At 42.0% G+C, this 25615-nt stretch overlaps 1 protein-coding gene across 1 annotated transcript in view; it reads left to right on the top strand.

Annotated features, from left to right (window-relative positions):
- LOC126092292 (uncharacterized) overlaps nucleotides 1–25615 on the top strand; it is a 230263-nt gene that overhangs the window by 137104 nt on the left and 67544 nt on the right. Inside the window, exon 6 of the mRNA XM_049907811.1 lies at nucleotides 14699–14917. Within this exon, the coding sequence (XP_049763768.1) occupies nucleotides 14699–14917 (219 nt within the window). The remainder of the gene's footprint in view (nucleotides 1–14698; nucleotides 14918–25615) is intronic.

Here is a 25615-nt window from a genome sequence, read left to right as displayed (position 1 = left end):
TGGAAATGGCTATGTTGATCTAACTGGAGACCGTGTGCAGCCATTCATGGACTTCATGTTCTGGATGACAATTCACCATGTCACTGGGCCATGATTGTTCATGATTGGCTTGAAGAACATTCTGGAAAATTCAAGCAAATGATTTGGCCACCCACATCACCTGACATGAATTCCATCAAACGTTTATGGGATGTAATCAACAGGTCAGTTCATGCACAAAATCATGCACTGGCAAGTTTTGCAACTATAGATGGATATAGAGGTAGCATTGCTCAGTTTTTCTGCAGGGGACTTCCATCAAATTGTTGGGTTAAAGGAGGTCCGATACAATGTTGGGAAATATCCCATGACTTTTGTCACCTCTGTGTATAAGCACTGACATGTAGGCAAGTTGTTAGTGTGGCATTCATATCTTTTCGAGGTGCGTGTGGTAAATGCAGAAGTCTGAACTTTGGCAATGCTGTTACCAGAAGCATCCAAACAGGATCAGTGTGCTGTTGTTTGTTTCTTGGCTGCTGAAGGAGAAACAGCAGTTGACATCCTTTGGACAGTGAAGACTCTGCACGGGGCCGCACATCTGTCGAAAGCCACCATTGTGGAATGCTGCTGCTTGATGATAATGCACGTCCCCATATTGCAAATGTCGTAATGCAGAATTTGTGCTGACTCAAGTGGGAGACACTGGAGCCCCTGCCCTGAACTCTCCCTGTGTGATCATTTTCTTTTGGCAAAGGGTTGACAGTTCGTGTCAGACAGGGATGTGCAACTGGTAGTTACGGACTTCTTGACGCAGCAGGACGCTGTGTTTTACCAAATGGATATCTTCAGCCTGGTGCCTCTGTGGGATAAGTGTGTCAGAGATCACAGCAATTTTACCTGATTGGTATACTGATTCTGGACTGTATGGGAAACTTTTTGATCGCCCCTTATAAAATTTTCACAAATGTGTTTCATTACTTGTATATGAGGTCAAGGCTACAAAAACTTTGCACTTTCAGTGTTTTTAGCAGTAGTCCATAATTTAATTTCATAAAAATTCTGTGATCTCACATATCAAAGAACAATTCAGTTGAAAAAACTCATAATTTGTGACACAGAGGTGCTGGCAAGTACTTACCTTTAGTAGATGAAATGGTAGTACTGCAGTAGGCTCATATAAAATTGAGTCATGCATTCATCAGAGAGAAAAAAGAAGATTAAAAAGGAAAGCCAGACACCAGAATAAGAGGAATTCCCTCCTCTAGTGAGGACAAAGGTTGATAAAGATTAAGTTGGGGATGTCAGAGAGAGTAGGTCACAGATCTTGGGGAAAAGGAGGTACTGAACTGTGTTGTAGGAGCACACAGGAAATTGATAAAATCTCATCTGCCATCACATTATTAAATAAATCTGGAAAGCCCTGATATGGACTTAAATTTCAGCAACTGCCCTTCAACCCGCATAATTCAAACTGGAGGTAGAAAGGTTGGGTCTGAATGGGTCAACATTTCCAAATTGCACCAGTTTTTGTATAAGTTTCTCTTTTAGCCTCACAGTAAGAAAGTGTAGGGTTGATGAGTAACATAAACTAGCCTGTGAAGTGCTACAGTGGGACATTGCAGTTATTGCAGTTGGGACAGTACATAGTAATCCTGTGGTTCATGAAGACGACTTGACCTTCATTGCAGTGTGCCAAAGTATTTCAGTCTCAGTTGCTCACTTCATTTGTGTCGCGTGTCTGCGACCTTCAAAGAAACTGCTCATACGAGGGCAAGCTGAACAATAATGACTCTGAAATTTTTGTTCTGTTCTCTATATTGGTTGAAGTATTACAAGTCATGCATATTACTCGGTCAATTTTCCCATTTCACTGACCCAAGTTTCAAGCCTGTGCTGTTAGAGGACTCTGAATTGTAACATGTAACAAACCACTGTGTAATATAACGATGTTGGTGTATGAGAAATAGTATACTGTAATAGAGTTTCTAACCAAAGAAAACATGCCTCAAATTGAAATCCACAAAAGAATGAAAGCTGTGTATGCTGATGATTGTATCAGTAATGTTTGACTTCAGGTTGTCCATATTTGTAATGAAGGAAATGGTGATGATAAACTCAACGTGTATGGCAGAGCTCAGAGTGGATACCTTCCTATGGCAACTGACGAGACTCGTTGCAATCTTTTAATCAATTCATTAGAGAAAATTGTTGGACACCACAGATACGTCTCTCAGGCAAGTGTGGAATAGAACAGGAGGATTTACAGGCCATCATTTTAGAACTGCCATACAGTGAACTATGTGCATGGTGAGGGCCTCAAGTGACCACTCTTGACACAAAACAGAGGAATTGTACACATGTCAGCAACTTCCTTTACATTTCGAGCATGTGGATCGCTGTGGTGCATCCTCCATAAAACTCCGGCAGCAGCCATCCACAAGCCACTGCATTTAAACTCCTGCGACTCTTTACTACGAGCAGCTGACCTTCAGAACACAACAAGAAGACAGCTGGTGAGATGTCAGAGGGTGATACTAGTAGCCACACCTAGCCGGCAATTGATGTGCACACCTGCCAGTGGCACACGCGGATTAGACTACATTATGCATCCACCAACAAGAGAACCGGCCAATAAGAAAATCATCTCATGGTCGGCATTTGAGAATGCACTTCGGCTGCAACCGGCAGTTCGTCAAACTGCTGAAGACTGGTGTACATGTCCGAAGTCGCTGCCATGCTTGTGCCCTGTCTGTCACTCACTGCCAGCTCCTTCTGTCTTCCACGTTTCTCGGATGGGTCCTTCTCAGCATGACCGTTTCAGCATTGGAGAATTTTTCAGTAATGATTCATATCATGTACTAGACATGGGCTTTACCTCAGAAACGTGCCAGGGGTAGTGACTTCGCCCTGTTTTTTCTCAGGTGGTGATTGAATTTCCTGCTAGAAACTGACACTCTTTGGTCTTTGGATCTGGACACTTCAGGTAGAAGTTTACCATTTTTTGAATATTCAGAATAATTTTGTTTCATTTTTCAATTCGGGCATCAAATCAGTTTTGTTCAAAGTCCTTTCAAATTGTGTGAATAAGTTTTTGGGAGATTTTTCATTGGTGATGAGGTAAAAGACTGATACATGCATCTCATTTCAGGAAGCATTTGTTTGGTGTCCTGTTTTCCATTCCAAATGGAGCAGAAAACCAAGACATCCCACACACAGTTCTCATCCTGCTCCAACAGATGTAGCAAACTAACGAGATGCTGATTGCACGGCTGGAAGCCATTACCCAGTCCGCTCCTCTTGTCTTAGGCCAGTTGAAGCAGATTGTCTTGCCATTGTGCAGTACATGCCAGTTGCCCCTGCCCTTCCCGCCCTGTGACCAGAACGTGCAGCTCTGGTACTGCTACATCACCCAGCTCAAACAACATTTCTGCATGTACGAGGTGACAAATGCCACATCTTTCTATAAGCTAATGTTTCAAATCATTGAGGAGCTTCCTCCTGAAGTCCCGGGCCCGCCCATACTTCACATCAAAGGCTACCCTTACTGAGTACTTACGCATCCAGATCCACGTTGCTGCAGCCTGTCATAAGATTTTTTGTTGCCAGAAGCTAGCTGTAGAAACCTACTGTGAACAGATTGCTCTGCTCATCTTTGAGGCCTATTGTGGGAGTGTAGGTTCTCTCGTAACGATCAGTGTTGCCAGTTGTGTGCCTCCTTACTGGTAATCGAAAAGGTGTTCACACTCAGCAAGACCCTCCATTGTGACCTCCTCAAACTCTAGGTCCCTTTACTGGACTCGTCCCTCCCTGTCACCAGTGCCTACGAACAATCTCTCTGCTCCTCATCAGCCTTGTGAGATCCAGTTTTGGTGTTTGCTTCTCGGTCTTCATTGACCAGCTGCTCAGCCCAACATCACTTTTGCAAACAGGATAAGGAGCTCCCTATTGGCTGTCATCAGCATTCCCTCCCTCCTGCTCACAGTGCTTTCCTCATTACCTCCTCCAGCACTGTAGCTTCTGTCATGCAAAGTCTGCAGCATGTGCCAAAATGGGATATAAGTCTGAAGTGTGTTGCTCTTCCACGTTTATCTCAGTGGACTATACACAGACTGATGAGCATGAAGAGGATGGGGCTGGATGTGCAGCTCGATGAGTTTCCGGTCACCTACCAGACTGCCACAGATTCGGCAGTCATAATTATTCACTGGGGTAGACACTCCCTCCATCATTTCTCCTGGTCTCTAAAATTTTAGCAACGATGTGTTTTTCATCGTCGGGATCTTCCACGGATGTGTACGGTATGGGGCTACCTCCATCAGGGCTCAGAATGTCGAGGTTGCCACCCCGGGTGCACAGAACCTGCTTGTCTTGGACCTTTGTCACACTCTGGGATTTGCAATTTGTGATGCGACACCAGAGGATCGTGTGGTGAGTCGGCCATCCCTTCCCAGTAGTTTCCTCAATAAATTCCCCGTGTTCTCGGCCACCGTTACGGGACGCAACAACTTTGAAGCTTACGTCACTGAACTGTCTCGTGCAATTCGTAGGTTCTGCAAGACCTGGACTGTGCCTTTTGCCCTCTGGAACAGGCACTGTGAGGAACTCCAACACCTCTAAGATGACATTGCCCTTTAACCTGTTCCGAACATTATATTAGACTATTATCTGATATTCTGTAACTGTGTGTGTGTGTGCGCCAAAGTTCAGTCTTCAAGCTTTACTCAGAGAATCGTCACTGATGGTGCCTGTGTTGTTAACTGTAGTAATAATATCAACAATACACATCCTTATAAACAAAGTTAATGAAACTTAATAAATAATGGTGATGAAGAAGATAAAGTAATGCTCTTTGTGAAATCACCTGAGCTGAAGCACTGTAAATTTAATCATAGATACCAGTTCTAAATGTAGTGTTAAAAGATTTACAAATTATTTAGGTTATTCTCATGCACATTTTCCATTTTGCAATCATAATAAAACAGAGAATATGAAACAAAAATAAATATAAGCAAAAACTGAGGGGAGAAACTAAGATTGAAAGGGTTGGATCCAGAGGACTGAGTGAGTGAGAAGGTTCTTCCTACTTGCTCTGTGTCAGTCATGATCAGTTACAGAACCTTCCCATATTGCAAACTCCAGTGGGAGATCAGGAAGGCAGATTCAGGAGCCTTTAGCTGATAACGTAGACAAAAATATATTACAGCACAAATGGTGATCAAATGAGATCATCGCGACATTTTCAAAGCAATAATAAAATATGCCTGTGAGAAACCAGTGGTACAACAGAAAGTGACATGTATACAAATCCGGTAACCTTGTGTGTGGTATGAAAAGAAGTCCTCGGAAGCTGTAAAACAAAAACTGCATGGGAAAATTATCTAGATCTCCAACATATGATCATAAAAACAAATCAAATATTGAAAACGAAGCTAGGGAGTAGTTGGGAGAAATTTCACTTGTAATGAAACGATGTTGTTTTGTCATATGAAATGCGGCAAAAGCAGTGACATTTCTGCAGTAATTACTACTTAATAGCAGTATATACAGGGTGAGTCACCTAACGTTACCGCTGGATATATTTCGTAAACCACATCAAATACTGACGAACCGATTCCACAGACCGAACGTGAGGAGAGGGGCTGGTGTAATTGTTTAATACAAACCATACAAAAATGCACAGTAGTATGTTTTTTAACACAAACCTACGTTTTTTTAAATGGAACCACGTTAGTTTTGTTAGCACATCTGAACATATAAACAAATACGTAATCAGTGCCGTTTGTTGCATTGTAAAATGTTAATTACATCCGGAGATATTGTAACCTAAAGTTGACGCTTGAGTACCACTCCTCCGGTGTTCGATCGTGCGTATCGGAGAGCACTGCAACATACATCGCGTTTCTACAGAATGATCTGCCAACGTTGCTCGAAAATGTCGCACTGGAAACGCGTCGACGTATGTGGTATCAGCATGATGGTGCACCTGCACATTCCTCAATTAACACTAGGCTGACCCTCGACAGGATGTTCGACGGGCATTTCATAGGACGTGGAGGATGCATAAATTGGCCAGCCTGTTCCCCTGATCTTACACCTCTGGACTTCTTTCTGTGGGGTACGTTAAAGGAGAATGTGTACCATGATGTGCCTACAACCCCAGAGGATATGAAACAACGTATTGTGGCAGCCTGCGGCGACATTACACCAGATGTACTGTGGCGTGTACGACATTCATTACGCCAGATATTGCAATTGTGTGCAGCAAATGATGGCCACCACATTGAACATCTATTGGCCTGACATGTCGGGACACACTCTATTGCGCTCCGTAATTGAAAACGGAAACCAAGTGTGTACGTGTACCTCACCCCTCATGGTAATGTACATGTGCGTCAGTGAAAAAGACCAATAAAAAGGTGTTAGCATGTGGACATAATGTGCTGTTCCAGTCTCTTCTGTACCTAAGGTCGATCACCGTTCCCTTTGGATCCATACGTAATTCGGTGCTCTCCGATACACACGATCGAACAGCAAAGGAGTGGTACTCGAGCGTCAACTTTAGATTACAATATCTCCGGATGTAATTAATATTTTACAATGCAACAAACGGCACTGATTACGTATTTGTTTATATGTTCAGATGTGCTAACAAAACTAACGTGGTTCCATTTAAAAAACGTAGGTTTGTCTTAAAAAACATACTTCCGTGCATTTTTGTATGGTTTGTATTAAACAATTGCACTAGCCCCTCTCCTCACGTTCGGTCTGTGGAATCATTTCGTCAGTATTTGATGTGGTTTACGAAATATATCCAGCGGTAACGTTAGGTGACTCACCCTGTATAATCACATATGCCTATGATCCCTACATCTAAATACTTCATAATGTATCTATACCCATAATAATAATTAAATTACTTACGTGAGGAGTTCCTGATCAATTTATGTTTCAGTATACAGGACCTCCTGTCCTACCAACACTTAATGATCAGGAGTGGTTTGAAACTGTTGGCCTGAAGGCTTGTAGTGATTTCCTGATTAAGGGGGGCCGTATTGTGACTCCTGTTATTTAACATATATACAACTCACTCACAGGGAGTTATGGCCAATAATTGTTGTCCTTAAAATTTATACATTCGCACTGAGAGGAGGAATCTAGACACGTGTTCATACCACGAAATTACCTGCATGGCTACACAGAAACAGCCAGCAATATCATTGTCCAACAGGAAATCGTCTACATACATTCGCCATAGAATTCCTCAAAACGAAAGTACCAGCTTGGGAACATACAAGATCCCAGTCATAAAGCTAAGAAAGCAGCTGAGGTTAACCATAGATCATACATCAAAATGGGCAGCACATGTTAATACAGTAATAGAGGGATGCGAAATAGCCATCAATGTACTGCAAGATACAACAGGCCTGACATGAGACAGTGACCCAGATTGTGATGAACCTGTATTGTGAATGAATCTTCCTGTGTCTCAACTGCAGGAGATTATGCAAACAACTCCCTGGTGTAGAAGATATTCTAATGTGTGGAATACATATAGGAAGAACAATGAAGTTATTTTTGTACAGGTAAAAGGCCATCGTGACCTTCACAGGAATGAAATGGCTGACAAGTTAGTGAACGAAGCAGTTGCTTAGGGTAGTCAAGAAGCAATTACCTTGTACACTCATAAGTATGATAAGGTCCGTTGCTCAGATTTTGCAATCAAGTTCAAGGTAGCGTTAAAAAACAAGTGAAAATATGTAATACTGCCAGAGGACATCACTAAAGTAAAAACACACAGAGATCTGCATTTTACTGATACACGGTACAAACTGTACTATGAAAATTTTATATAACAATAACACACCTAAAATTAAGTCATGAGTACATTAAACATCATCTGTGCCATCTCGATGGGATGGATTCATCATATGCATAGAGCCAGAATTCATTAAGCAATCGTGCTCACTTACCTGTGATGGATACACGTTGCACATATCCTGCTTTGTCAGTTGCTAAACTTGGACTGTAGGATGCCTCAGTATCACAAAATTTCTGTCTACCAATGACAGTAGGGTCTTCAAACTATCACTCTCCCGTACTGCAGGGGGTGTGGAAAAATATAACTCAGGTTTGTGTGTGTGTGTGTGTGTGTGTGTGTGTGTGTGTGTGTGTGTGTGTGTGTGAGAGAGAGAGAGAGAGAGAGAATTTTTCAATGTGTGTGCTTGAAAACTGGACAAATTTTTAATGACATCATTAGTTCTTCTTATTTTCTCAAAATAATATTGACTGATTATGATCAGTGCAGTAGCAACAATGCAGTATTTCACATAGGACAATGAAAAAAAGTGACAGCCATTTCATTTTTGTAGTTAATGACATTATTACACTGCAATGAAAACAATATATTAGAATCCTTCATATGCTACCATTGGAAACCAACATAACTCACAGTTCAGAGTATGTTTATTGTCTTGTACAAATTTCTTGTGTATTTTCTGTGATACTTGGTTCTGTGTAGTCATGTTTCAATCACGTTTACAATAATCTTTTTGATATCCCAAGTCATTATTTACAGATACTCATTTTTCCTGAGTATTTATGTCATATTAAGTCTAATTCTCCAAGTGGCTATTTCCTACAATATCTCATTACATTAAGATAGTATTGGCTAATACACATTTTGTGTGTGTGGTAACAATGCCATGGTTGGCAGAAGTGGATCAGCATTAGATAAAATTTTCTCAAGCATCCAATTGGTTAAATATCCATGAGCCTTTGGCCAAGTGCTCCTTGGTCATTGTCCTATGGTGACTATCATTTGATTTGCTGCTGCCATCCTTAAATAGCTGTGCTACCACTCGTGACGACATTGGTGCACAGTTGAGCCTCATATAAGGTAAGGTTTTTGTTGCAAGATCACTGCCTGCCTTCTTATAGCTGGGTCTTGAGCTGTGCTTAGCTGCAGACCATCATCTTTATTCAGGTAATCATCTGAAATTTTTATCTCTGTCAGTTTTTTTATAACACTATCCCAGAAATCATTTATGCATTTAATGATAGATGTCTCATTGAATAAAATTCGGTTTGTTGTTTCATAGACCATGTTCTGCTACTGCAGGTTTATCATGTTCTATATGGCAAGTTCAATTGTGTAAACAGTCTGTCGGACACAAAATTGTTCACATCCACATGGTATTTTGAATGTGGCTGGTGCTTTGAGGCACACCTCTTCTTTCATGAGCCTCTCAAGTTTGTGAACTTATGCTGGAGATCTGAAGACTGCGTTGATTTTATGTCTGTTTAGAAACTGGCTAATCTTTCACATGACTGAGCCACACTACGACAAAAACATGAGCTGCTTCACATTCTCCTTGGCATTTTCTACTTACAAATCGTTGGTGAAAAGCCTTGCGTAATTTGTCAGTACTCATTTTCCTTGAATACCTTCCATAACTGGCTCAATTCTTTCGGCATATTTTCAGCATCTGAAATGGTTTCTAACATGCATGAAGGTCCTCGAAACAGAATGTTTCTGCACTGGAGCATGTTAACCTGTAGTGTGTAGATACCAAAAACAGATTGGGTATAACAGGAGCTGATGAGCTCCCCTTACGATACCATCCACCTGGTAAAAATGATCTCCACTGTATAAAAATAAAATGAACTTAAATAATCCACTGCCTTCTTAAGTGCCTACATTGCCTCCATACCAGTGTTTCTCGCCGTCATGTTGTTAATGGTATGTTGTGTTGTTTTATGTCTTTCCCCATGTTTTGTGAAATGCAGCTGAATTCCTCATTCTGCTTTTCCTTAATTTTCGTTAGTGATGACATCTATTGTGCTACTGTGGCTGCATTGATCCAGTCCCAATCTAAAGCTGAAAGTGATTCTGTTAGCCAGAGGTGGACAACCGTAATCTCACTGCTTTTATACACTGTTTTTGTGCAGGACTTCAGCAGAATATTAAAATCTACAATACTATTACTGTACATTTCTGTTTCCTCATTCACAATATGTCTTATTTTTATTTTTATCTTTTTATTTTACACGTTTAGTTCCATAAGATCAAATTGAGGAGCAAATCTCAAAGGTCATAGAACGCATCAGTACATGAAATTACAACATAGGTTTATGTAAATGCAATCAACAATATAAACAGGAATCAGCTTAATTTTTCAAGGAAGCCCTTGGGAGAATAGGCGGAGTGACCCATGAGAAAATTATTTAGCTTCGATTTGAAAGCACATGGACTGCTGCTAATATTTTTGAGTTCTTGTGGTAGCTTATTGAAAATGGATGCAGTAGTATACTGCACATCTTTCTGCATAAGAGTTAAGGATGTGCAATCCAAATGCAGATTGGATTTCTGCCTAGTATTAACTTAGTTAAAGCTGCTGATTATTGGTAATAATCTGAATCATATACAACTGCTCGCTCACCGATAGATCTGTACCTACAGATTGGAAAATTGCGCAGGTCGCACCAGTGTTTAAGAAGGGTAGTAGGAGTAATCCATCCAACTACAGACCTGTGTCATTGACGTCTGTTTGCAGTAGGGTTTTGGAGCATATACTGTATTCAAACATTATGAATCACCTCGAAGGGAACGATCTATTGATACGTAATCAGCATGATTTCAGAAAACATCGTTCTTGTGCAACGCAGCTAGCTCTTTATTCGCACGAAGTAATGGCCGCTATCGACGGGGGATCTCAAGTTGATTCCTTATTTCTAGATTTCCGGAAAGCTTTTGACACCGTTCCTCACAAGCGACTTATCAAGCTGCGGGCCTATGGGGTATCGTCTCAGTTGTGCGACTGGATTCGTGATTTCCTGTCCGGAGGGTCGCAGTTCGTAGTAATAGACGGCAAATCATCGAGTAAAACTGAACTGATATCAGGTGTTCCCCAGGGAAGCGTCGTGGGACCTCTGCTGTTCCTGATCTATATAAATGACCTGGGTGACAATCTGAGCAGTTCTCTTAGGTTGTTCGCAGATGATGCTGTAATTTGCCGTCTAGTAAGGTCATCCAAAGACCATTATCAGTTGCAAAGCGATTTAGAAAAGATTGCTGTATGGTGTGGCAGGTGGCAGTTGACGCTAAATAACGAAAAGTTTGAGGTAATCCACATGAGTTCCAAAAGAAATCCATTGGAATTCGATTACTCGATAAATAGTACAATTCTCAAGGCTGTCAATTCAACTAAGTACCTGGGTGTTAAAATTATGAACAACTTCAGTTGGGAAGACCACATAGATAATATTGTGGGGAAGGCGAGCCAAAGGTTGCGTTTCATTGGCAGGACACTTAGAAGATGCAACAAGTCCACTAAAGAGACAGCTTACACTACACTCTTTCGTCCTCTGTTAGAATATTGCTGCGCAGTGTGGGATCCTTACCAGGTGGGATTGACGGAGGACATCGAAAGGGTGCAAAAAAAGGGTAGCTCGTTTTGTATTATCACGTAATAGGGGAGAGAGTGTGGCAGATATGATACGCGAGTTGGAATGGAAGTCATTACAGCAAAGACGTTTTTCGTCGCGGCGAGATCTATTTACGAAATTTCAGTCACCAATTTTCTCTTCCGAATGCGAAAATATTTTGTTGAGCCCAACCTACATGGGTAGGAATAATCATCAAAATAAAATAAGAGAAATCAGAGCTCGAACAGAAAGGTTTAGGTGTTCGTTTTTCCTGCGCGCTGTTCGGGGGTGGAATGGTAGAGAGAGAGTATGATCGTGGTTCGATGAACCCTCTGCCAAGCACTTAAATGTGAATTGTAGAGTAGTCATGTAGATGTAGATGTAGATGTAGATATTGTTAACAAGAAATGACAGTAAAGAATATATGTATTGAGGGGTCAATGTCAGAATACCCAGACTAGTGAACAGGAGTCAACAACACGTTTGTGAATTTACACCAATTATTGCGCGGACCGCCAGCTTCCGAGCTAAAAATATCCTTTGAGAATGGGAAGAGTTACCCCAAAATATAATACCGTATCTCACAAGTGAATGAAAAGAAGTAAAGTAGACCATTTTTTGTGTTGAACTATCACTTACTTCAGATATTGTTCAAATAGTAAAAATGGAAGCATTAATTCTTTAAACAATATCCTGAATGTGAGCAGTTTGCTGTCTATCTGAACACCTAGAAGTTTGAACTGTTCAGTTTCACTGATCTTACGCCCACTCTGTGAAATTAAAACATCGGGTTCTGTTGAATTGTGTGTTAGTAACTGTAAAAACTGAGTCTTACTGTGTTTTAGCACTACTTAATTTTCTACAGGCTATGAACTTAGATCATGAACTGCACTATTTGAAACAGTGCCAATGTTGCACATAATATCTTTTACATCCAAGCTAGTGTCATCAACAAACAGGAATATTTTAGCATCACTTGTAATACTAGAGGGCATATCATTTATGTAAATAAGGAACAGGAATGACCCCAGCACTGATCCCTGCCACCCTCCTGCTACCCCCCCCCCCCCTCCCCGCTGCTCTCCCCCATTTGACCGTGTCTCACTCAGACCCTACATCATAGCCATTCTCAACTCTGTGGATAATGAACTTTTGCTGTTTATCAAAGTAAGAGGTGAACCAGTTGTGAGCTACTCCCTGTATTCCATAATGTTCAACTTCTGGAGCAACATTTTGCAATCAACACAGTCAAATGCCTTAGTTAAATCAAAAAAGAGCCTAGCATTCAGTACCTCACAGAGAAAAGTTAGTTGTTTAACCACTTCTAAAACTGAACTGTACATTTGATAGCAAATTATTTGGAATAAAATGATAAACTGCTTCCGTAACAAGGTTTAAAAAAAATTCTCTATTGACATTGGATTAGCTTTCCTACATAATTTATATAATTATAACAGTTGTTAGTGTACAATAACATTTTAGTGTTAAAATTTGTGCATCATCGTCTGAAAGGTCATTCACTCTTTTACTAACAGAATGCCCATCTGGTAATAAAGAATGAATAAAAATATTATCTTGCTTATTTCTATATTTACATCCATGCCTACGTCCATGTACAGTCTCTACAAGCCACTGCTAGTCATTCCCTTTCCTATTCCATTCACAAATGGAGTGAGGGACAATCTACTGTCTATATGCCTCTGTACTAGCCCTAATTCCTCGTCCTCTGTCTCGATGATCCTTATACGGGACTTACATTGGTGGCAGTAGAATTGTTCTGCAGCCAGTTACAAACACCTGTCCTCTATACTTTCTCAATAGTGTTCCACAAAAAGTATGTTTTCTTGGCTCAAGGGACTACTATTTCAGTTCCAGAGCATTTCCATAGTACTTGTTTGTCAGTTAATCCTAATGGCAGCAAATCTAGCAGCAAGACTCTGAATTGCCTTAATGTCTTCCTTTAATCTGATTTGGCGGGAATCCCAAATACTCGAGCAGTACGCTAGAAAGGATGCACTAGTGTTCTATATGTCATCTCCTTTACGGGTGAGCTACCATCTGCCTAGAATTCTGAAGTCAACCATTTGTCTTCCTACAATTGTCCTTTCCTACTTATCCCATTTCATGTCACTTTGCAACATTATTCTCAGATTTAAATTGACGTGACTGTGTTAAGCAGCATACTGCTAATGCTGTATTTGCGTATTGCAGGATTGTTTTTTCTTACCACTCAGCATTAACTTATGTTTTGCGATGTTTAAAGCAAGCTGCCATTCATCATACCAAATAGAAATTCTGTCAAAGTCATCCTGTACTCTGCTGCAGTCACTCTATGATGGAACTGTTGCATAAGTTACTGCACCCTCAACAGTCACAGAGTGCTGCTCATTCTGTCTGTCTGATAGTGTAGTAATCAAATGTAACATGTACTACAGTTCATGAGTTGTGATCTGTTACACTACCGACCATTACGGCAGAATCAGGTGGCCAGTAAAAATATTTGATAATTAGCTTGAGATCACCTTCGGTGGTTATTCAGATGCAGATAACTTTGGTAAGACTCAGTTTCAACCTGAATAGACATAATATTTTTGTTGAATGCAGTGAACATCTCTCTCATATGATATCTAACCTGTCTTTTCAATGTTTTTTCCAGGACTCATTAAATATTTTGGAGCTCTGTGCTTTGTGCTTCCTCCAGCTCTGAGTTTCTTGTGTAGTTTTGGCATGACAGCTTTCCTGGAGGGCAGTGAATTCAAGCGCTTTGTTACAAATGCATTGGTAATTCATTGTTAGAATCTTGACATTCAAAGTGTATTTACTTAGTATGGAAGCTGATTTCGCTCTCTGTAGATCAAGTGGCGAGCATTTTTCGAAGGAGCTCAGGCCTGCCCCCTCTGTGTAGTGCACCTCTGACCTCTCAAGGGAAATCTCATAATTCTCCATCGTGTAAAGTAGATCCAGAAGTCTGTATCAAAGACCCTCACAGAATCAGCGGAGCCCCTGGTTGAGACACTCCACTTGACTTAGCTGCTTATCAAAGCTTCTCCTGTATCACCTTGCAGTAGATTAATTGTGGTGTGCCACAACACACACACACACACACACACACACACACACACACACACACACACAAATGGTATATCTCGTAGGAATACTTATTTATATAGTAGACCTGACTGTTAATATAGGCTGTCTATACCTAGTACTAAACAAGTAAAATTATTTAAGGATGGGAGCAATGCCAAATGAGCATTCAGTTGGGACTCCTGAAAAATTCATGTTTTCTTTGCAGAAAACTGCAGTGCAGCTTGCTGAAGAAGTTACAGCTGCATCAGAAGCAACACAGAAGGAAAGCCTTAAAACAAAGCTACATCGGGAACAGCTGCAACAGTGTCGGAGCAGCCAGGCCTTGGCTAGGGAAAGACTAAAGCGTCAGTACAACCTCCTCCTCTCAGAGTTGGAAACTTTATCTCGTAAGGAGCGACTTGCTAGAGCTCTAAGTGTGACAGCGGTAAGTAAAATGTTTCTGGAAAGTAATCAGGTACAGTGTATTTTTAGCCTTAGATTTAATTTCACAAGTACATATTTAAGTTTAAGGGGGGGGGGGGGGATGAGGCATCTAAAATATCTCAATCTCATTAAAACTAAAAGAAGTGAATCTCGTGATCAGGAGGAGGAAAAAGGCTTAGATTTTAAGGGAATTGAAAAGGACCTATCATTTAAAATACTGAAGAAAGAGATACAGAGGACGAATTGGGCTGCCCTTATGTAAAAGTTAAGATAAATTGTTGAAAGATAAATGGTTGGGAAGGTAAATGTCTACTAGGCACAGGCCCTGCTGAACAATCTTCCCCTCAAGTTCAGTCATAGTATCGTAACAGGATGTGCCCAGCATGTCAAAATGTGTTTCTTGTGATCAGGAGAGAAGCTGGTATGTTTGAGAAGGTATCACCCTTCTGTAGCCAGAAAGGCCTTGATGGTTTGGCTAGAACCATTAATCTGTTAAATTGTAATGGCACATTCCTGGTCGAGACAGCAACTTCACAGAAAGTTAACAACCTTTTAAAGTCAAAATTCTTGGGTGAGTACCGTGTTGCAATAGAACAGCAGTGTACCCTTAATTACAGTGAAGGAGAGGTCACATGCAGTGATATCATGCACTTCAGAGCTACAGAAGATATGAGCCAACGAAGGGATCATTGAGCAGAAGAAAATAATGTGTCTTATAGAAGGAAAACTGGAAAAAACAGTCTCAATTACACTGACTTTCCGTCTTTGCTGTATTATGTTAAAGCTGGATTTTTGAGACTGAAAGTCAGAGCATGCTTCCCCCAACCTAAGAGGTGTTTGAAGTACCAGAAATTGGAGCACACCACACTCAGGTGTATTGGACAAGCTACATGTGCTAAGTGTGGTATGGCTGCTCACCCTGATGGAACTACGTGTACCTCCCCTGACCTTTGTGCCAGTTGTTCAGGTCCACATCCAGCATGGAGTAGAGAGATTATGGTGCACAAGGAATAAAAGAAGATCCAGGTGACCAAGCACGTATCTTACACTGAAGTGAAGAAGATGTACACATTCCTTCAACCCCCAATATTTTCTGCTTCATTTGCTGCTATGCTTGCAAAGAAACCTGTGACTGTTAGTGTTTGCACCCAGACGTCGCCTGTGGTGTTTGATACCATGAAATGCTCTTGCAAGTGCACCTTTGGCAGTGACAGTTCACACGGAATTGTTACTGTCCCAACACAAACTCCTATGGTGACCACTGCTTCCACTCCTGTTGCTGATGCTAGTTTGGCAGGCTAAGTGCTGCACCATGGGTTGGCACAGCCTACCTTGGTGTTGTCGAATGTATAAGAGAAGAGTAAGGTTAAGTGTACTGTCAAGAAGGCAGAAATGAAGTAGGTGTCTCGTCAGACCTGGGAACACTCACGACTCGCCTACAGACTTAGAACTCTGCTTTGATGAATCCCTAAGTTCACTCAGTTCTCCTCCTCCTGAAGTGGGTTCTCCTACATGCAGGGAAGGGAGGGGGGTGGCAAGGAGAACACGTAAACCTCTCAGCCAAATATCTACTGTGCTTCAATGGAACATGGGAAGGTACAGAACACTTTTGGAAGAGCTGAAACTGTTGGCACCGGAAACACCCCTCTGTTTGTGTCTACAGGAAACACACTTTAAACATAGTGATACCCCTATGGTCAGGGGATACAGCCCTCAGTGGAGACAGGGCTAAAGGTTGAGTAGCTATCTTTGTGAATGACACATACTACTCCATTTCTGTCTCCCTGAGACAGACAGGGTGTTGTTGCCACAGTGCATATTCTGTTTGCACTCACCATTTGTAGTATGTATGTGCACCCAACAAAAGTTTTGTTAGGGTGGGTCTTTCTGACCTGATTTTACAATGCCTTTCGCCCTTCCTACTTGAGAAGATTTTAATGCACATAATGTGCTGTGGGGATCTCCATCATCTTGCTCCCAGGGGTTGAGTTGTCGAAAGCCTTATTGTGTCACAGGAATTATGTCTTCTTAAAGCTAGTGGTAGAACACACTGACAGTTTAGCACTGCCATGGGGTTGTTTTCAGCCATAGACCTTGCTTTCTGTTCTCTTGTCCTTGTTAGTGCTGCTCACTGATAAGTGGTCAGTGACTTGCATTCCAGTGATCACTTCCGTACTTAGATTCACCTCTCTGACAGAGCTGTCTCTGAAAGGAAACTGCCATGGTGGATGCTTAGCAGAGTGAACTTGACACTGTACAATCAATTAACTGTTTTTGAATGGCAGTGTAATGTCCAGGACTGAGTGGACCACATCACTAATGTGATCCACCATGCCACTGATAAGTCTGTCTCCAGACCAGTCTTAGAGGTGATGTCTCCCCTGGTGGAACGGTGGGTGTCACTATGCCATCAGGGAGAGACGCACAGCTTTCCAACAGTTTAAATGTCAATCTTCTGCTATGAACCTCACAGCATTCCGAATCGTGAGGGCAAAGGCATGAAAGATCATCGGAGAACAAGAAGAGGTCATGGCAAGTGTTTCTGGACTCGATCAACCATAGTTATGGGAAGCTAGAGGGAGGATATCTGGCAAATATCCCAGATGACCTGCAGCTGCTGTACTGCTGGAAGTGTGTGTGTATAATCAACACCTGTGGACATAGTGAACGCAATGGTGGATTACTTTGGTTCGATCACTGCTGCTGCAAACCAAGGTCCAGCTTTCCACTGCCATCAAGCCTTGGTGGAAAGTGGTGGCTACAATTGCCTTTTTCCATGTGGGAGCTTGAGTATGCTCTGTCTCAGGTCAACAGGACACAAAGAAAAAACTCTTTCCCATTTTTAATGTGATTTAGTTGACAGTGGACTTCACACACTCTTGGGGGGGAGGCAGTTTTAGTACCCTTTCTGGAACCAGAGGACTCCATATTTGCCCATCAGTTAGTGTAGCATGGTCCTCACTAGCTGCTTAGGAAAGACGGCTAAAGCGCATGGTCAACTGCCATCTGATTTGGGTCCTAGAATCCCGGGACCTACTTAGTCGCTCCCAGTGTGAGTTTCAGAGGTATCGTTCAACTCTTAACAACCTCACCCTGCTTGAGGCGGAAATCCAGTAATCCTTCCTATACAGACAGCAACTCATAAGTGTCTTCTTCGATCTTGAGAGGGCCCATGACACTACATGGATGTCATCAAGATTTGCTTACCTGGTCCATTTACAATGTATGATGCTCAATTATATGTGATCTCGAGGGCACTGGAGAAAATGCAGTACCTTCCTGCTACCAAATCCTTCATGTGCACTTACTCCCTAAGTGCCGTTCAGGCTATCAATCACTTGTATCCAGCTATAAAGTATCTTCAGCTGATTCTTGACACCCTCTTCCAAGTACAGAGGCAGGGAAAGGATGTGTCATTCACCTGGATACCAGGGCACATGGCCATTCTGGGTAATGAAGCAGCAAATGCAGCAGTTGAGGATGCCTATTTGGAAATTACAATGTCTGAATGTGCTGCCCCTGTCCATGCAGTAACCTCGTTATTGAGACACAGCATCATGTGTCTGTAGCAGGAGGAATGGTTAGGGTTCGAGAACAAGTTGAGGCCCATAAAATCGACGACATGACCATGGTGTACCTCCTACCGGCCGCTGCGATTGGAGCAAATAATTTTAATGTGCTTCCAGATGGGACACTGTTGTTTGACGCGAGAATTCCTGCTTCAGCAGGATGATGCACCAGTATAGAGTGCTTGTGGTGTACAGGTTTCTCTACGCCACATTATAACTGAATGTGTTTTATACCAAGCCATGAGGGTCTGGTCCACTTACTAGTTGACCTGCCCTCTGTTTTAGTTGTGATGTCTAGTGTCTTAGGTAGAAGGTTTTAATGTGTTTGTAGGATAGCTGTTGTGTGATTATAGTCTATGAACTTTACTCATACACTGCACTGAGGCATCCGTCTTTTACTGTTTTGTTACAGTGTCAGTGAGAGAGTCCCGGAATGGCTGTGGATCCTATTTTTTAATTTACATTTTGATGCATGCTTTTAGCAATTCATAACCACACTTGTAGACTCTGTTAGTTTTAGTATGAGCATTGATGACCTTACTGTTGTGTGCCCCTATGCATATCACCACCACCACCACGCTTTCACTCAAGGAAATGAGAAACACCACCAAGAGCAAGGTGGGCCAGTCCATCTCCGCCTTGGCTCGAGAGGGCAAGGCCAGGGGAATCTACCTAACTAGAATAAAATATTGGACAAGCCAACTACTGGAAGGTTATGTGGGTTTGAATGTCTGTTGCACACCCTAGGATTTCCACAAAGATATCCAGAAATTGTGAACAAGCACAGAAATTCCATTGATTGATATGGGATCTCGGCAGATACCAACTGTGACTGAAAAGCCAAAGCCCATCAAACCTGAAAAGATTTGCAAAACTACCGCCATGGATGACATTACATGTAATAGGCCACGTCATGGATTTATAGGTGACATTGGCCAAACAAGAGGATTTGCTGTTTACCGTATCCTTGGAGGTGACTGTTTACAGGCAACAGTGGCAGAGAGATAAGGTCTCAACATACTTGAGCATTAATCTGGGAAACCACCATGCAGATATCTACCTACAGGTGCATCTGTCTCAAGAGACCCAAAACATTGATAAAAAATGTGTTGGGATCGCAATCGGGAACCAGTCCTGATGAAAATGCTTTCTGACTATCCATATCCATGGTCTCTGATGCTGCATTCTGTGCAGTTGAGTGGCAGACTGCCACAATTTGGCCTTTTTTCCAACATTTATAAGAGGCAGACCGATGCTGGAGATACCTGATCTGTCAGTTTTGGAGTAACATGATAAATGGAGCAGTGTCTGGAGTGCTGTATGAGCACTGTGTGGAAGCCATCAGATCGGCTGGCCTGCAACACTGCGACATTGTTGTCCCCAGACACAATGGATGCAGCCAGGTCCTCCCTGAACCGCCGCGACCTTGCACCAGGCTTCCAGTTGCTGAGCAGTGGTGAGAGAGACCTCAGATGATTGGTAAGTTGGCAAAATCTCTTCAAGTGAGAATTTTTCTAACTGGAGATTCTGTTGTAGGACTCCCTTATCAAGGATGAATGAATGATAACGTTGTGAACCGTGACATCCGCATACAATCTTTTGACTTGGGCGTGATAAAATGGCACTTGCCATGTAGTGGCGCAGGCATATAAGAACTGATAGTTGTTTCTTGCATTGGTGAAATTTAACCCTAGTGGCTGCAACATGCGTGCAACGGCAATAATAGAAAGGCATCGATGAACATAAAGTGTCAAACGATGATGAAGGTTCCTGCAATGGGCCCAACTGGTGCAACACCTGATACAACGCTAGAGAAATCCATGACAAAAACAGTGCACAACATACCTATGCATCCGTGATGTGGAAGGTGTAAAAATGCTGCTGTAGGCAGTATTTGAACACCTCCCAATCTTCCACTGCCTCGCCAAATGGCGAAAATGGAAGAATTTCTGGAGAGCAATGCTGGCACAGCTTGTTGCATAACTTTGGGAAGTTCCATTTGTTGCTGTACCAATATCTGAAGCAGAGGCTCCATGCAATGACGAGATCTGGAAAACAACTGCACAACACCAAAATACATGGAGATATAACTCTACTTGTTGCCAATGTTTTATATCCACAAGAGAAGACCCACACAAAATGACAGACACAATAAACTATATTTAGTCGTGAATCAACCAATTACAAGTAGTACAGTGACCATGGTGTGGCACACACTAACAGTCTGATAACACCTAGTCATAAGATAAACATGTAACTGTGGGTGAGGGCCCATCTCTATAAGCTGTTGGCCAGCCAGTAGGGTGCACAGATGGGAGACTACCCACACATCCACGAGTGGTAGTCTCTAACAGTTCTAACTTCTAGCTGTGTCTGCTGATTTGGGTCACTACACTATACACAACCCATCAACGTGTGTAATGGAAACAAAAGATGACAAAATAACAAAACTTCAGTTGATATGAGACTACGATATAATAGACAGCATTGACTGAGCTAATCAAGAATGTTGTTGTTATGAAAACAGAAGAAAGTATTGCAAGAAAGTATTTCACCATCTTATTGATCAATCACTATTCAACGCATTGATTACATTTTAAAAAATCATATAACTTGAAGAAAACATTTTTGGAATTTAATATGGAACTAATGAAGACAGTTTTCCAGAAATAATTACAATCATTTTTGACAAAAACAATTAAAATAATACTGATAGAAAGGTGTTTCATATTCCATATATTTCAGAATCCAGTAAAATGGAACTTCATAGAAAGTGTGTTTGATGTTGCTCCAGAAGAAATTCTGATGGGGGAAAAAATGTGGAAAGAAACAAGCACCTGATGTATAGATTGCAACATGATCTTATGTATAGAACAGTGCATTCAGATGTGCCACACAAAGGGAAAATTTTGATTATAAATTTAGTTTTTTGTTATTTTTGTGAATTTCCTTTCAGAAGCCCATTTAACTATTCTAATTATCAAATCAAATTGGTCCATGATTTTTATACAGAAAAATGGGGAAGTAGTTCATTGTTATCTGAATGAATATCTAGATTTAGTCACTGAAAGCTTGTGTTAGCCACATGGCTAGTAGCAATGTTTTTTATAAAGCTGTATTACAAGTAACAGTGTATGATGTGATTACAATTAAAGTCCCAGTTTAAAAAAGTTGTAAAAAAACACTCATGGAATGACATCAAATTTGAAAGGAATATAATTGAAGAAAGGGGAAATGTTACGGAAACAAATAATAATAAAAAGTTAACAAGAATTTTCTTTTAGATGTGTCATATAATAAATGGGTTGGGCTACAAATCAGACAAATCGGAATACGATGGCTATGGTGTGAATTGCACATTAAACTAACAGTACTGTGCAATGTGCAGTTTGGCATTCAACAGTTGCAGTACTGTTAAGTAAGGCCATCCATCACAGCAAGGCTGTACCACAGCACATGGCAAAAATTGGATTTTAATTGCATAGAAAGCAAGAATGACATTGGTTTTTAATTGTCCTATGGCCAAAAACTGCACAATAATTAATGATGACATTAGTTTTTAGGGGACTGATGACCATAGCTGTTAAGTCCCATAGTGCTCAGAGCCATTAGTTTTTAGTTGTCCTGAGGGCAAAAACCACATAAACAGCAACAATGAAATGGGTTTTTTAATTGTTGTTAGACTGGTGCATGATATGTTCAGTCCGCCGCTCGTGGTCTCGCGGTAGCGTTCTCGCTTCCCGAGCACGGGGTCCCGGGTTCGATTCCCGGTGGGGTCAGGGATTTTCACCTGCTTCGAGATGACTGGGTGTTTGTGTTGTCCTCATCATTTCATCATCATCCAGGAAAGTGGCGAAATTGGACTGAGCAAAGATTGGATAATTGTACGGGTGCTGATAACCACGCAGTTGAGCGCCCCACAAACCAAACATCATCATCATCATCGATGTGTTCAGTAATCGAGAAACGGAAGGTTCCACAATAGATCTCAGAGGTCACATTCAGAATGTGTTGCACAGTTTATGCCTTTGTTACAACCATGTTTATAACCAGAACACTGAACACGGCATGTTTCAGACAACCCCATAGCCAGAAGTCACAGGGATTAAGATCAGGTGATCTGGACTACCAGGCTGCAGGGAAATGACGGCTGATAATTCTGGCATTTCCAAGATACCTCTGTAGTAATTGCTTTACTGCCTGTGCATTGTGCAGAGGAGCACCATCTTGGATGAGAATAAGTGTTCATCAGAGACAAGGGTATTATCATCAGGAGTGCCACAGGGAAGTGTGATACGACTGCCATTATTCTGTATATACAGGCCAGGTGGGCATCAATTTGCTGTTGTTTGCTGATGATGCTGTGGTGTGTGGTAAGGTGCTGAAGTTTGGTGACTGTAGGAGGATACAACATGATGTGGAAAAAATTTGTAGTTGGTGCAATAAATTGGCAGCTAGGTTGAAATGTAGTAAAGTATAAGTTAATTTGGATGAGTAGGAAAAATTAACCCATCATGTTCATATACAGCATTAGTAGAGTCCTACTTACCACAGTCATGTCATTTAAACAGCTGGGTGTAACATTGCAAAACGATATGAAATGGAGCGAGCATGTGAGCATTGATGTAGGGAAGGTGAATGGTTCACTTCAGTTTATTGGGAGAATTCTAGGAAAGTGTGGTTCATCTGTAAAAGAGACTGCGTGTAGGATGTAGTGCAACCTATTCTTGAATACTGCTAGAGTATTTGGGACATGTACCAGGTTGGATTGGGAAGACATTGAAGCAATTCTGAAGCAGGCTGCTAGATTTATTAATGGTAGGTTCAAACAACATGCAAGTGTTACAGTGATGCTTTGGGAACTCAAATGAGAATCCCTGGAGGAAAGGCAACATTCTTTTTGAGGAACACTATTGAGGAAAATAGGAGAACTGATATTTGAAGCTGAATGCAGAATGCTTGTACTGCCTCCAACATATATTGTGTGTAAAGACCAAGAAGACGTGATACGACAAATTAGGGCTCAAATGGAAGCATATAGATAGTCGTTCTCCCTCAGTTTGTTTATAAGTCTAATAGTAAAGGAAATGACTAGTTGTGATATGGTGTACCCTGCGCCACATGCTATATGGAAGATTGCAGAGTATCGATATAGATGTAGATCCTACTCATGCTATTGAAGGTTTGCAATGTCCTTGATATGCAAGAGACTCATAGCTTTTACCAGTGATGTTACAGATAAACAGGACCCACCAGACCCACCTCCATCAAAAAATGTGGGCCTACGATAAAAAATTTTGTCAACCTGCACCAAATAGTTCTTTTTACAGAATTAAATCATTTCTGCAATTCTGTATATTGTCAAGTCTTTGGAGATGACAGTGGACTTCATTCACAGAATGTTCCATGGCCATTCATTGTCCATCTCCCTGTGAACAAGAAACTGTAGAGCAAACATGGATAATTTTCTATGGATAGTAATGCATTATGTTTTATAGAATTGTATACACCTCGCTCACAGGCATGTCTAAAGTTAGAACAGTGCCCTGTGCACTGCATGTCTGCACACTACTGCTCAACTCCTCTTGAAATACTGTGGCCACATTTTGTACCAACATTGGATCAGCTGTGTTCCTCCCTCTGCCACATTCTCTCTCTTTAAATTAAGTAATTTTTATCCAGTCCCTTGGCGGACATTAGTCAAACACCTTTTTTTCATACCCTCAAGTACCTGGAATGTATGCGGAGCTACTAGCACACAGTCATTATTCATGTGAAAGAGCTTTCCCAGCAGTTCACGATCTTGTATTAAGACGTCTGGATAAGCATCTCAGGCATAACCTGAGCAGCAGCTGTGTACCCTTGTCATTTACCTTTACATATTCTGATATTCTGCTGCTTACAGTGCCATCTAGTGGTGAAATTATCGTATTCCCCCCCTCCCCCCCCCCCCCCATCCGTTTCTCCCTTCTCTGATAATATCCCGTCCAAATTTGATATTATTCTGAGCAGTGCTTCATTATTTACGATGTTTCAAATGAGAACATTAATTATGACCCCATTGCGGGTCCGGTGGTTAGAACAGGCCCGAGGTATTCCTGCCTGTTGTAAGAGGCGACTAAAAGGAGTCTCACATGTTTCGGCCTTTTTGATGGTCCCCTGTAGGGTTTGACTTCCATGTTTCAAAATGTTCCCAAAGAGCGAGCCAATTGGGGAAGGGCGCCTTCCATGGTGCATTGTGTCCATCATGCACTGACACCTATTGCATCATTTGTCGACATGGATCTGCACTTCTGCTCATTCTCCAACTGTTGGGCAAGGTCGCTCTCCTAAGTGCATGTTTTTCCATCAACTGTGCACCCTCATTTTCTACGCTGACAATGACAATGGACTTGTTTGCTTGGTTGCGCCTGATATCCAGCACGGTAGCCAGTCCATGTACCCTGTTGGTTGTAGCCCCCTGACCACACAGGAATCGCTCTGCTGATGCCTGTGCCGTTAACTCCCCACGTATGCCCAGGGGTAGATGCCCGTCCCCTTGGGGCACTGGGACTCCGGGCAGTGGCCATCCTGCCAGGTGGCCTTTGCTGCTGCTGGGTGGCACCTGTGGGGAGGGCCACTGGTTGGAGGTGGTGTCATCAGAGCTCATGCACCACCTATTTCAGGAGCAAACCACCCCCCACCCCCCACTATTAGGGATGTCCATCCCCACTTCTAAGCCAGAGAAGTGTACAACTTCTGCTGTTCTTGCTAGGAAAGGGTCCCTTGAGTCACTCCCTTCCCAGGTTTCTGCTAGTGGGAAAGATGACACCCGCCAGTGGCTGAAGAACCCAAAAGCAGCTGGTTGCAGGGCTTCCGCTCATCCTCAGTCCCAGAGATTGAATCAGTGAAGATCTCCCAGGCAGCGAAACCCAACAAACAGTGAGAGAAATCCAAAAAGAAGGTCCCCAAGACCAAGGGAATTGCGGTGGCACCCACACCACTGCTACCTCCAAGCTCTGCGTCTGCGGATGAGGTGGAGATTCTGGTGTCCACTGAGGACCTAGATCTCGCCAGACTCTCAGACAAAATGGATATAGACTGCTCAGGCAAGAATTCCGTGGCAGTAAGTGACCCTGAGGCGTAAACTA

Source organism: Schistocerca cancellata, chromosome 7 (assembly GCF_023864275.1).
Source record: "Schistocerca cancellata isolate TAMUIC-IGC-003103 chromosome 7, iqSchCanc2.1, whole genome shotgun sequence".
Lineage (NCBI taxonomy): Eukaryota > Metazoa > Arthropoda > Insecta > Orthoptera > Acrididae > Schistocerca > Schistocerca cancellata.
This window is presented reverse-complemented; position numbering and strand designations above follow the sequence as displayed.